At 35.1% G+C, this 13,691-nt stretch overlaps 1 protein-coding gene across 1 annotated transcript; it reads right to left on the bottom strand.

The window, feature by feature from the left end:
* Nucleotides 1–46: 46 nt before the first annotated feature.
* On the bottom strand, nt 47–9,125 carry LOC141402061 (uncharacterized). Its single transcript, XM_073982688.1, has 2 exons — nt 8,728–9,125; nt 47–1,270 (listed from the first exon to the last, which is right to left on the bottom strand). Exon 2 carries the CDS (start codon nt 1,241–1,243, stop codon nt 125–127), a length of 1,119 nt encoding a protein of 372 aa, XP_073838789.1. The 5' UTR covers nt 1,244–1,270; nt 8,728–9,125; the 3' UTR covers nt 47–124.
* Nucleotides 9,126–13,691: the final 4,566 nt, after the last annotated feature.

Genomic DNA, 13,691 nt, shown 5'->3' with positions numbered 1-13,691 from the left:
TCTTCTTTATTCTTCTTTAAAAGAACTAAAACACAACTGCACGGTATTTCTAGAGAATTTCGTTTTATTATCACAAACATTTTTGGGAAATATTAAATTAAAAAAAAAAACATTAATATGAAATTCACGACATCTTTGGCATTTTACGTTTTTTTCTCTTTTCAAAGACTTCGGCTAGCTGAGTCAATAGATTGATTGCCTTAAAATCTTCTTCAAATATGGCAAAGTCTTCCAATGGTTGCATAAATGATAATGCTTCATCGTAACTTGTTATCGCTGTAGGACCTTCAGTGCGTTTCTTCACCTCCTCGGTGGCATTCGATGTAATCGACCTTGAGTTCGAATTTGTTTTATACGTATTTGGCTCATCCGGATCATCTAATATTTCTTCTTTTATTTTTTCCGGATCCAAAATATCTTTGGTTGGTGGTGGTTGTGGTGGTTTTCCACCTTTAAGCATACTTTCCAATATACTAACATCAGGTTTTATATCTTTTTCCTGGGTATCTCCATCATGATCTTCTTGATAATCACCAAAATTAATAGTTGGACCCTCTTCATCCTCATTAATCATATCCTCATCATAATCGGGCCTTTCGTCGCCATCGGCGTCATCATCTTGATCAAATATGGGATGTCTCAATTTTTCGCCCTCAGCATCTCCCAGATCCATAACATTACCACTATTATCTGGTAACATTTGGTTTTTCGTACTACCCGGTTGTGATGACAAGGCATGATCCACTTCCTTAGCACAATAGGTTATTATATCCTTACAATTCAATGACTTTTGTGGTTTCCTAGAAACAATTATTTGACTCATATGATCCAAATTAATATTAAATACCGATTTAAAATCACGTATCCAAGCTCGATTGGGGAAAAACTTTTCGATGCTTATCATCTCCTTGAATTCCATGGCACGATCACGTATCACATCATCGGTTATTTGTTGCAACTTGTGATAGTGGGCCCGTTTGATATACTCATACATGCAATTGCCGAGGAAATTGATTTTCTTGTGTCTCACAACTTTGGGATCATCTTTCATCACATCGATTATCTGACAGCTGGCATAGTACTTGAGTATTTGTTTGCGATTAGCAACAACATTTTTAATTTGTTCCCAACTGCATTTAAAGGCGGATGCCACTCGCTGATAAACCGGCAGCTCATCGTACATACGAATCGCCTGTACACGTTCCTCCAAATTGAGGATTTTACGAGGTTTATCCTTAAGCATTTGTCTCTGTATAACATATTGACAGGGCTGTTGAGATGAAAAATAATAGAGAGAGAAAATCAAGTTATTTTATTACTCTAAATTTAAAATTATTAAGGCGATGCGGCCAATAGTTCAAAGGCATATGTGAGTATTTAGTAGGTAGTGTGAGTTCAAGTTCAGAATAAAATTGTAGCGAACAATGGACAAAAGCAATCCAGTGGATTTTATCAACCGCAAATAAAAGAAATATTCTCTTGTGGACCACCCCGTTGTGTCACCTGGGAAGATGCTGGTAACAAATGTTGCAGGTAGCCAATTTACATATGCCCTCCCCCAAAAAATTGCAGGATAGCTTTGATATTTTAACCGAAGTTGGCTCTGTTTACAGCGATACAAGCTTTTCGTAGGCAAAATCATGCATCCTGACAGAATTGTTCATTATCTTTGAACATCTACCTGAAACGTGGAACCTTCTGCTTTTTAGCCCCGGTTCTAAAAAATACCCCTCATCCATACGACGGTTGTTTCCGAAGTATGGAAGTCTCAATTTACAAAACCGGACAAACCAGTTAATATAGGAGAATATGGAACGTGCGGCTTATGCCAGCTCAGTATTTCAGCAAATAACAACAATCAAGTATTTGTAATTGGCTTCACTCTTACCACTCCTTTACCCAATCGATGGTCAAATTTCAAAATATGAAAAGTGTCCATTTCGACTTTTCAGAAATAAGACTTTACCGGCGATAAAAACAAGAAAGAAAGTAGTTGAAAAATTGAACGAATTTTATGTGGCATAAAGCACAGCAGTGCCTTAAAATACATGCACTCTGCATGCATAAACCGGGGTATACGGTTGGTGAAATGCCAGAAAAGCAAGCCCACACAAATCTCGAACAGACAACTGTACATGCCTGTTATAACCTTTGTACATTTTACGGTTGTTCATCACCTTCGTGCTATGAAAATTTCAGGCGACTCGGGTCGGCGTGTTCTCTTGGCATGGTTGTTCTGTACAAGCTTTAGTCTCTTCTGTCTGTACATGACGTGTGTGTTATGTATGGCGTTTATTTATAGAGTTTAACTGTTCTCTGGGAACCGTACATGTATGTCATGGGTTTGAAATGTATATGTGCTTATATGTACGTGAGGGGGAATTATGTTACATCCTGATTATGTGTATTTCCAAGGTACCATATGAAAATGTCGTATTAGGTGGGTGGGGAAAATGAAGAAAGTGTGTTAAGGGCTGAGTACATTATCTGCCTTGCCTGCTTACCTAGCTTACTTCTGATAAAAGAATAAAAAATAAAAAGGCAACCCAGTTCGAAATTTGCTCGGCCTCCTTTATTCTTTTATTTTTATTATGTCAGAAATGAAGCAGAAGTGCAAGGCAAGCGGACGAGGCAGCTTATGTACCCAGGCCTTTACATATTTATGGTTTAAAGAATGTGATCTCATATATGAAGAAGTAAAGGCCTTAAGGCCTGCGTACATAAGCTGCTCTGCCTGATTGCCTTGCTTTCCTGCTTCATTTTTGACATAATAAAAATAAAAGAATAAAGAAGGCCGAGGAAATTTCGAACTGGGTTGCCCTTTTCTTTTTTATTCTTTTATCAGAAGTAAGCAAGGTAAGCAGGCAAGGCAGCTTATGTATTCAGGCCTTTAGCATTCTTACTTAAGTCGTCGATTCTGGTAAAAGAATAAAGTCTCCATCTACTTTTTATTTTTCCAAAAATGACTTAAGCTTGAAAAGTAAAATTGATTGACTATCTTCCGCTCCTGGTCCACAAAAATTCTTTTAAAAAATCCACGTCCTTGGTACTTCGAATGGTCCTCAAAAAATTCTTTTAAAAAACCCACGTCCTTGGTACTTCGAATGGTCCTCAAAAAATTCTTTTAAAAAACCCACGTCCTTGGTACTTCGAATGGTCCTCAAAAAATTCTTTTAAAAAATCCTCGTACTTGGTACTTCGAATGGTCCTCAAAAAATTCTTTTAAAAAATCCACGTCCTTGGTACTTCGAATGGTCCTCAAAAAATTCTTTTAAAAAATCCACGTCCTTGGTACTTCGAATGGTCCTCAAAAAATTCTTTTAAAAAATCCACGTCCTTGGTACTTCGAATGGTCCTCAAAAAATTCTTTTAAAAAATCCACGTCCTTGGTACTTCGAATGGTCCTCAAAAAATTCTTTAAAAAATCCACGATTATGGTCCTTCGAATGGTAATCAAAAATTCATTAAAAAATCCACGTTTATGGTCTTTCGAATGGTAATCAAAAATTCATTAAAAAATCCACGTTTCTGGTCCTTCGAATGGTCCTCAAAAATCTTTTAAAAACCCACGTTTCTGGTCCTTCGAATGTCTCTTTGAAATTATTTTAAAAATACACTTTTCTGGTCCTTCGAATGGCTCTTTAAAATTATTTTAAAAATTCACTTTTCTGCTCCTTCGAATGGCTCTTTAAAATTCTTTAAAAAGTTCAAGTGTCTGGTCTTTAAAAATCCACGTTTCAGGTCCTTCGAATGCCTCTTTAAAATTTAAAAAATCCACGATTCTCGTCCTTCGAATTGCTCCTTAAATTCTTTAAAAATCCACGTTTTTGGTCCATCGAATGGTCCTCAAAAACTCTCTTAAAAACGCTTTGGGTACTTCGAATGGACCTCAAAATTTCTTTTAAAAAATTCACATTTCTGGTCCTTCGAATGGCTCCTAAAAATTCTTTAAAAAATCAACATTTTTGGTCCTTCGAATGGTCCTAAAAAATTCTTTAAAAACCCATTTTTATGGTCCTCCAAAATTCCTTAAAAAAGCCACGTTTCTGTTCCTTTGAATTGCTCCTTAAAATTCTCAAGTCCTGGTCCTTCAAACGGCTCTTTAAAATTCTTTAAAAAATCGACGTTTCCAGTCCTTCGAATGGCTCATTAAAAGTCTTTAAAAAATAAATGTTTCCGGTCCTTCGAATGGCTCTTTAAAATTATTTACAAAAAATTAAGTTTCTGGTCTTTAAAAATCCACGTATCAAGTCCTTCGAATGTCTCTTCAAAAATTCTTTAAAAAATCCACAAGTCTTGTCCTTCGAATGGCTCTTTAAAATTCTTTAAAAAATTCAGGCAACTCGTCCTTCGAATGGCTTTTAAAATTCATTAAAAAATAAATTTTTGGTCCTTCGAATGTCTCTCTAAAATTCTTTAAAGAAATCCACATTCCTGGCCATTTGAAGGCTCTTTAAAATTCTTAAAAACCCAAGTGTCTGGTCCTTCGTATGGCTCTTCAAAATTCTTTAAAAAATCCACTTTTTTGATCCTTCGAATTGCTCCTTAAAATTCTTTAAAAATCCACGTTTTTGGACCTTCGATTGAAAATCCACGGTTCAGGTCCTTCGAAGGGCTCTTTAAAATTCTTTTAAAAAATCCACGCTTTTGGTCCTTCAAATGGCTTTTTAAATTTCTTTTAAAAAATTCTTTATTATAAATGCTGTATTTCTTTTGGAGTAGTTTAAAATCCTTTCCATTCTTGGAGTATCAAAATTCAATTAATCAAATGCTCGGTTCCAGAACCTGCAAGAAGCTACTACTTTTTACTACGATAACATTTTTTCCTTTATGTTATCGGAAAAAATAGTAAAAATTAGTAGATTCTTGCAGTTCTGGAACAGACCATATATTAGAGCTTTTTGCAGGGTTAACCAAAAATGTTTCTTATTTACATTTTTTTTTGGTCTGTTCCAGTACTGCAAGAATCTACTAATTTCTACTATTTTTTTCGATAACATAAAGGAAAAAATGTTATCGTAGTAAAAAGTAGTAGCTTCTTGCAGGTTCTGGAACAGAGCATTTATTTTATAATTACTGCCCCCTTTTTTATACATAGCAATTATTTTTTTTTGAGTAGTTCTAATATCCCTCCCTTGTTATATTTAAGCTATTTTATATAATATTAAATTGAACATTATACTGTAGTATACAGCCTTAAGGTCGAAAGACTGGGCATATGAAAATTGAAATAAATAAATAAAAATAAAATCCACGGTTCAGGTCCTTCAAAGGGCTCTTTAAAATTCTTTTAAAAAATCCACGCTTTTGGTCCTTCAAATGGCTTTTTAAATTTCTTTTAAAAAATCCACGGTTCAGGTCCTTCGAAGGGCTCTTTAAAATTCTTTTAAAAAAAAATCCACGTTTCTTGTCCTTCGAATGGCTCTTTAAAATTCTTTAAAAAATTCACGCAACTCGTCCTTCGAACGGCTTTTAAAATTCATTAAAAAATCAATTTTTGGTCCTTCGAATGTCTCTTTAAAATTCGTTAAAAAATCCGCATTCCTGGCCATTCGAAGGCTCTTTAAAAACCCAAGTTTCTGGTCCTTCGTATGGCTCTTTAAAATTCTTTAAAAATCCACGTTTTTTGGACCTTCGAATGGTCCTCAAAAATTCTTTTAAAAAATCAACGTATCTGGTCCTTCGATCTGCTCTTTAAACTTCTTTAAATAATTCGCGTATCTGGTCTTTCGAAAGGCTCTTTAAAATTCTTTAAAAAAATCCGCGTTTCTGGTCCTTCGAACGGCTCCTAAAAATTCGTTAAAAAATTGACATTTTTGGTCCTTCGAATGGTCCTAAAAAATTCTTTAAAAACTCATGTTTATTTTCCTCCAAAATTCCTTAAAAAAGCCACGTTTCTGTTCCTTTGAATTGCTCTTTAAAATTCTTAAGTTTCTGGTCCTTCAAACGGCTCTTTAATATTCTTTAAAAAATCCAAGTTTCCAGTCCTTCGAATGGCTCATTAAAAGTCTTTAAAAAATAAAGGTTTCCGGTCCTTCGAATGGCTCTTTAAAATTCTTTACAAAAAATCAAGCTTCTGGTCTTTAAAAATCCACGTTTCAAGTCCTTCGAATGACTCTTTAAAATTCTTTTAAAAATATCCACGATTCTGGTCCTTCGAATGGCTCTTTAAAATTCTTTAAAAAATCAAGTTTCTGGGCTTTGAAAATCTACGTTTAAGGTCCTTCAAATGGCTTTTTAAAATTCTTTTAAAAAATCCGCGTTTCAGGTCCTTCGAATGGCGCTTTAAAATTATTTAAAAAAATCCACGCTTTTGGTCCTTCAAATGGCTTTTTAAAATTCTTTTAAAAAATCCACGCTTTTGGTCCTTCAAAATTCTTTTAAAATTCTTTTAAAAAATCCACGGTTTTGGTCCTTCGAATGGCTCTTTAAAATTCTTTAAAAAATCCACGATCTTCGTCCTTCGAAATGCTCCTTAAAATTCTTTTAAAAATCCACGTTTTTGGTCCATCGAATGGTCCTAAAAAATTCTTTAAAAACCCATGTTTATGGTCCTCGAAAATTCCTTAAAAACACACGTTTCTGTTCCTTCGAATTGCTCCTTAAAATTCTTTAAAAAAAAATCCAAGATTCTGGTCCTTCGAACGGCTCTTTAAAATTCTTAAAAAATTCGAATGGTTCTCATTTTTTTAATACGTTTCTGGTCCTTCGAATTGTACTCACAAATTATTTGAAAATCCACGTTTCTGGTCCTTCGAATGGTCCTCAAAAATTCTTAAAAAAAACGTTTCTGGTCTTTAAAAAATACATGTTTCCGGTCCTTCGAATGGCTCTTTAAGATTCATTACAAAAAAAATAAGTTTCTGGTCTTTAAAAATCCACGTCTCAAGTCCTTCGAATGGCTCTTTAAAATTCTTTTAAAAAAATCCAAGATTCTGGTCCTTCGAATGGCTCTTTAAAATTCTTTAAAAAAATCAAGTTTCTGGTCTTTGAAAATCCACGTTTCAGGTCCTTCGAATGGCGCTTTAAATTTCTTTTAAAAAATCCACGCTTTTGGTCCTTCAAATGGTTTTTTAAAATTTTTTTTAAAAAATCCTCGGTTCAGGTCCTTCGAAGGGCTCTTTAAAATTCTTTAAAAAATTCACGCAACTCGCTCTTCGAATGGCTTTTAAAATTCATTAAAAAAACAATTTTTGGTCCTTTGTATGGATCTTTAAAATTCTTTAAAAAATCCACGTTTTTGATCCTTCGAATTGCTCCTGAAAATTCTTTAAAAAATCCACGTTTTTGATCCTTCGAATTGCTCCTGAAAATTCTTTAAAAAATCCACTTTTTTGATCCTTCGAATTGCTCCTGAAAATTCTTTAAAAAATCCACGTTTTTGATCCTTCGAATTGCTCCTGAAATTTCTTTAAAAAATCCTCGTTTTTCGACCTCCGAATGGTCCTCAATAATTCTTTTAAAAAATCAACGTTTCTGGTCCTTCGAACTGCTCTTTAAACTTCTTTATGTAATTCGCGCTTCTGGCCCTTCGAATGGCTCTTTAAAATTCTTAAAAATTCGAATTGTTCTCATTTTTTTAATACGTTTCTGGTCCTTCGAATTGTACTCACAAATTATTTAAAAATCCACGTTTCTGGTCCTTCGAATGGTCCTCAAAAATTCTTAAAAAAAACGTTTCTGGTCCTTCGAATGGTACTCAAAAATTCTTTAAAAAATCATCGATATTGGTCCTTCGAATTGCTCCTTAAAATTCTTAAAAAAAATACGTTTCTGGTTCTTCGAACGGCTCTTTAAAATTCTTTAAAAAATTCACGTTACCGTAAAAAATACAAGTTTCCGGTTCTTCTTTAAAAAAAATCAAGTTTCTGTCTTTAAAAATCCACGTTTCTGGCCTTTCGAATGGCTCTTTAAAATTCATAAAAAAAAATCCAAGATTCTGGGCCTTCGAATCTCTTTAAAATTAAAATTTCTGTATTTATTACCATCCACGTAGCTATTTCAATATTCCATTGGAAATAACGTTTCAAATTTTCCTAAAAAGATGAGAATTTTAGCATGGCTATCAAGAACAAACCGGCCCAACTGTGCAAACAAGAGATGCGGTCAAGTGCATCATCTGTACCATCTAAAATAAAGCAGAGAATAAAAATAAATTTTGCAGTTGTTTTGTTGCCATCGGCGGCGACACTCGCCTATTCCACGAATACAACAGCCATTTAACTTTATTCAATGCACCCACATGTGTCACAAACAGATGAGGGCCACTGGGAGGGTGCAACTCACTCGATAACCTCGAGAGCGAGAGACACACACAAACAGAGCAAGAGTTCCATTGGAGACAAAGACAAACCCCCAAACCTGATGCCTGGAGAATAAGCCCAAAGAGATACAATGTGAGAACTTCATTTGAAAAGTGCTCTTGTTTGTATTGCATGCGAATGTAAACATGAAGGAGGGGGAGGGAGAAGGAGGAAGGAAGGTTGTTTTGACTTGTCAAATCCAAACAAATAAACTGCAATTTTTGTGCCATACGGAAAATGGGGGGTTTAAGACCTATCCGAATGACACGGTGTTACAAATCTATGCCAACATGTGGTGGTGTATAAAGAAATACATTGAATTTGAATATTGAAAAATCGTACACATTCATACATACGATATATGTATGTATGTTTATCTAAACTTGTACATGACAATAGGTACTTATTTCTTCTGACCACTTACCTTTTTACCCGTTCGATGTTTAAATGCAAATTTCTTTCTGGACTCAATTTTGACAAGCTTAGTATACACAACAAGAGAGTAGCACAAAGAAGGTAAGCACAAAATTTATACGTCGCTACTTGCGCTGCGTGCAGGACGTTGTTACGGAGAAAAAGTTTGACTACAACTAAAATATGGCATCAACAAATTGTCTCACCAAGCAGCGTCCAATATAAGAAATACCAGAGTAGAGCGCAAGCGACATAGAAACAGTGAGAGAGAGCCTGTTACCCGTCCGACCAAACAGCCAACCAACCTACCAGCTAGCCAGACTATGGATGGATTGCAAGAGTAACAAAGTAAAAATTACCACAGACATACATACGACCGGCTTTTGTTGTTCTCTAATGGATACACGATTGTGAGAAGGTTGAACTTTGAATGTACGAGTATGCCGCCATTCCATTATTACCTATTTGTTCCACACAGGTTCGAAGCTTGAGACTTTTATGTACTTAAGAATTTTATTATTTTTTGGATTGAATTCCGAGCGTGTTATGCACACTTTTATACAGATGTACTTATATGAAATATTGGAAATTTAACATCACTCGTTAATACGGGTCTGTGGAAATAAAGGCCTTTTAAATGAATATGTCGTATGTGTGTCTTCAGGATCTTTGTCAAAGATAGTCTAGCTGAAGGAAGTAGATAGCTTCTAACCCTTCAGAAGCATATGGTGGCCCAGCGTCTTAGTCAGAGTAGCGCCTTTGCTGTGGGCGAGGAAAGTTTATTCGACGACGAACTTAACACAAAAGTCGTTCTAGCGACTGTAGTCGTCGATAAATTGGGCTCGGCATCAGTGGAAATAGCTTATCATTTGAAACCGTGACAGTCGAACACACACAAGGACCGTCCATCGGCCGAATCGGAAAAACTATCCTTCCTATTTGCCTCACTTGATTCTTCAAATCAGTTGGCTAAGGAGGAAGTACATCGGCAAGGAACCGACATTCATCTGGATGTTAGAGTGTAAATTAATCAGGCGTAACTGGTAATGGAACCGCGACCAAAGTTTTGTTCGGTAATATTCCCAATTAACTCTTCAAATCGGTTGGTTAAGGTAAAGAGGGCGTATCGTTGATTGATACACTACCCTAGGAAGTATTTCTACCTCGATGAGAGCGTGAAAATTAATCAGAATCAATCTAAAGGTGGTGAAAGTTCGAAAGAACATACCCTCACTTGTCCAAGAGAAATCCTGACCTTAATAACTTCCCCTTTCATGCCGATTGGACAAATCGAAACAAAAATACAGTACTTCGAATGGCTCTTTAAAATTCTTTTAAAAAATCCACGCTTCTGGTCCTTCAAATGGCTCTTTAAAAATCTTCAAAACATCCAAGTTTCTGGTCCTTCGAATAGCTCTTTAAATTTCTTTAAAAAAATCCACGTTTTTGTCCTTCGAATGGTCCTCAAAAATTCATTTAAAAAATCCACGTTTTTGTCCTTCGAATGGTCCTCAAAAATTCATTTAAAAAATCCACGTTTTTGTCCTTCGAATGGTCCTCAAAAATTCATTTAAAAAATCCACGTTTTTGTCCTTCGAATGGTCCTCAAAAATTCATTTAAAAAATCCACGTTTTTGTCCTTCGAATGGTCCTCAAAAATTCATTTAAAAAATCCACGTTTTTGTCCTTCGAATGGTCCTCAAAAATTCATTTAAAAAATCCACGTTTTTGTCCTTCGAATGGTCCTCAAAAATTCATTTAAAAAATCCACGTTTTTGTCCTTCGAATGGTCCTCAAAAATTCATTTAAAAAATCCACGTTTTTGTCCTTCGAATGGTCCTCAAAAATTCATTTAAAAGAGTCCACTTTGTTGTCGTTCGAATGGTCCTCAAAAATTCATTTAAAAAATCCACGTTTTTGTCGTTCGAATGGTCCTCACGTTTTTGTCCTTCGAATGGCCCTCAAAAAATCATTTAAAAATCCACGTTTTTGTCCTTCGAATGGTCCTCAAAAATTCATTTAAAAAATCCACGTTTTTGTCCTTCGAATGGCCCTCAAAAAATCATTTAAAAATCCACGTTTTTGTCCTTCGAATGGTCCTCAAAAATTCATTTAAAAAATCCACGTTTTTGTCGTTCGAATGGTCCTCAAAAATTCATTTAAAAAGTCCACTTTGTTGTCGTTCGAATGGTCCTCAAAAATTCATTTAAAAAATCCACGTTTTTGTCCTTCGAATGGTCCTCAAAAATTCATTTAAAAAATCCACGTTTTTGTCCTTCGAATGGTCCTCAAAAATTCATTTAAAAAATCCACGTTTTTGTCCTTCGAATGGTCCTCAAAAATTCATTTAAAAAATCCACGTTTTTGTCAAAAATTCATTTAAAAAATCCACGTTTTTGTCAAAAATTCATTTAAAAAATCCACGTTTTTGTCAAAAATTCATTTAAAAAATCCACGTTTTTGTCGTTCGAATGGTCCTCAAAAATTCATTTAAAAAATCCACGTTTTTGTCCTTCGAATGGTCCTCAAAAATTCATTTAAAAAATCCACGTTTTTGTCCTTCGAATGGTCCTCAAAAATTCATTTAAAAAATCCACGTTTTTGTCAAAAATTCATTTAAAAAAATCCACGTTTTTGTCCTTCGAATGGTCCTCAAAAATTCATTTAAAAAATCCACGTTTTTGTCCTTCGAATGGTCCTCAAAAATTCATTTAAAAAAATCCACGTTTTTGTCCTTCGAATGGTCCTCAAAAATTCATTTAAAAAAATCCACGTTTTTGTCCTTCGAATGGTCCTCAAAAATTCATTTAAAAAAATCCACGTTTTTGTCCTTCGAATGGTCCTCAAAAATTCATTTAAAAAATCCACGTTTTTGTCCTTCGAATGGTCCTCAAAAATTCATTTAAAAAATCCACGTTTTTGTCCTTCGAATGGTCCTCAAAAATTCATTAAAAAAATCCACGTTTTTGTCCTTCGAATGGTCCTCAAAAATTCATTTAAAAAATCCACGTTTTTGTCCTTCGAATGGTCCTCAAAAATTCATTTAAAAAATCCACGTTTTTGTCCTTCGAATGGTCCTCAAAAATTCATTTAAAAAATCCATGTTTCTGGTACTTCGAACTGCTCTTTAAAATTCTTTTAAAAAAATCCACGTTTTTGTCCTTCGAATGGTCCTCAAAAATTCATTTAAAAAATCCACGTTTTTGTCCTTCGAATGGTCCTCAAAAATTCATTTAAAAAATCCACGTCTCTGGTACTTCGAACTGCTCTTTAAAATTCTTTTAAAAAAATCCACGTTTTTGTCCTTCGAATGGTCCTCAAAAATTCATTTAAAAAATCCACATTTTTGTCCTTCGAATGGTCCTCAAAAATTCATTTAAAAAATCCACGTTTTTGTCCTTCGAATGGTCCTCAAAAATTCATTAAAAAAATTCACGTTTTTGTCCTTCGAATGGTCCTCAAAAATTAATTTAAAAAATCCACGTTTTTGTCCTTCGAATGGTCCTCAAAAATTCATTAAAAAAAAATTCACGTTTTTGTCCTGCGAATAGTCCTCAAAAATTTATTTAAAAAATCCACGTTTTTGTCGTTCGAATGGTCCTCAAAAATTCATTTAAAAAATCCACGTTTTTGTCCTTCGAATGGTCCTCAAAAATTCATTTAAAAAATCCACGTTTTTGTCCTTCGAATGGTCCTCAAAAATTCATTTAAAAAATCCACGTTTTTGTCCTTCGAATGGTCCTCAAAAATTCATTTAAAAAATCCACGTTTTTGTCCTTCGAATGGTCCTCAAAAATTCATTTAAAAAATCCACGTTTTTGTCCTTCGAATGGTCCTCAAAAATTTATTTAAAAAATCCACGTTTCTGGTACTTCGAACTGCTCTTTAAAATTCTTTTAAAAAGATCCAAGTTTCTTTAAAAGTCTTTAAAATATACATGTTTCCGGTCCTTCGAATGGCTCTTTAAAATTCTTTAAAAAATCCAAGTTACTGGTCATTCGATTGGCTCTTTAAAATTCTTTAAAAAATCCAAAATACAGTTCCGTAGAATGTGGGTCTTGTAATCAGAGTGTCTGTTAACACCCTGATGACAAGACTCCCATTCTCCGGACGGTTTATATGACTAGTTTCGACGAGCTGGTCTGGATAGTGATATTCTGCCAACATAGTGTGTATTGTCGGAATGGGTGCAAGGTCTACACCAAACCCTTCTACAATTGGCAAGTCAAGTTCAATATCAACATCGACTCTTATAGTCAATAAAGGGGCCAAACCAGGAGCGATGTTAGCCTGCTTCAACGTCTCACCAATAATTCACCTCGACCACAACACACACAACAACCTAATCAAAGAAGCCTGGACACCCCTCAGAGAGGATGAATCAGCCGCCGCAGGTGTAAAGTTTGCAGAAAACTGGAAAGTCCGACCCGGAACCGGTCAAAAAACAACTCTTCTTGATAAAAGAACGGGATGAAGATAGCTGGGTCAACTGGGAACCACATCCCAACGGCAAGAGATCCAACCCTAGCCAGGACTCAAAATAATCTACATCCTCTGCCTGCACAATGAAAGCAGGAAACAAACCATTGCCAAAGTAGTCTCACAAGGTAACCTGAGCTACAAGGTATCTTCCGGATCTCCTCTCACGGCTAGCAGCGCTGAAAAGAAATGCAGAAGAAAAATACTACTAGGTGAACTACGAGTGACACGTCATCGATAGAGCTGACCTTAATGGGAAGATCGTTGAATAATCAACGATATGTGTCGTTTGTGGTATTAAGAAATAAGAGGTTGAATATCCGTAGTGTGAAACAGGGAGTTCCCCAAGGTGGGGAAATATATCGAGAATTTGTTAACCTGTTAACCGACAAGTGGAGTTGCCAGTTGCAAATTTTACATTCCGGATGCAACAGTTGTCTGGGGCCATCAAATTCTGTCGCCATAAAGTTAATTTTCGGGCGACAACAAATTATC

The sequence above is a fragment of the Musca autumnalis genome, unplaced genomic scaffold (assembly GCF_047663935.1).
Source record: "Musca autumnalis isolate F117 unplaced genomic scaffold, ASM4766393v1 scaffold_4, whole genome shotgun sequence".
NCBI classification, from domain to species: Eukaryota; Metazoa; Arthropoda; class Insecta; order Diptera; family Muscidae; genus Musca; species Musca autumnalis.
The sequence above is the reverse complement of the archived record's forward strand: the minus strand, read 5'-3'. Positions and strand labels throughout refer to the sequence as shown.

What these genes read in the sequence shown, in the direction of transcription:
- LOC141402061 (XM_073982688.1), bottom strand. Translation starts at nt 1,243, where the DNA reads ATGCTTAAGGATAAACCTCGTAAAATCCTCAATTTGGAGGAACGTGTA.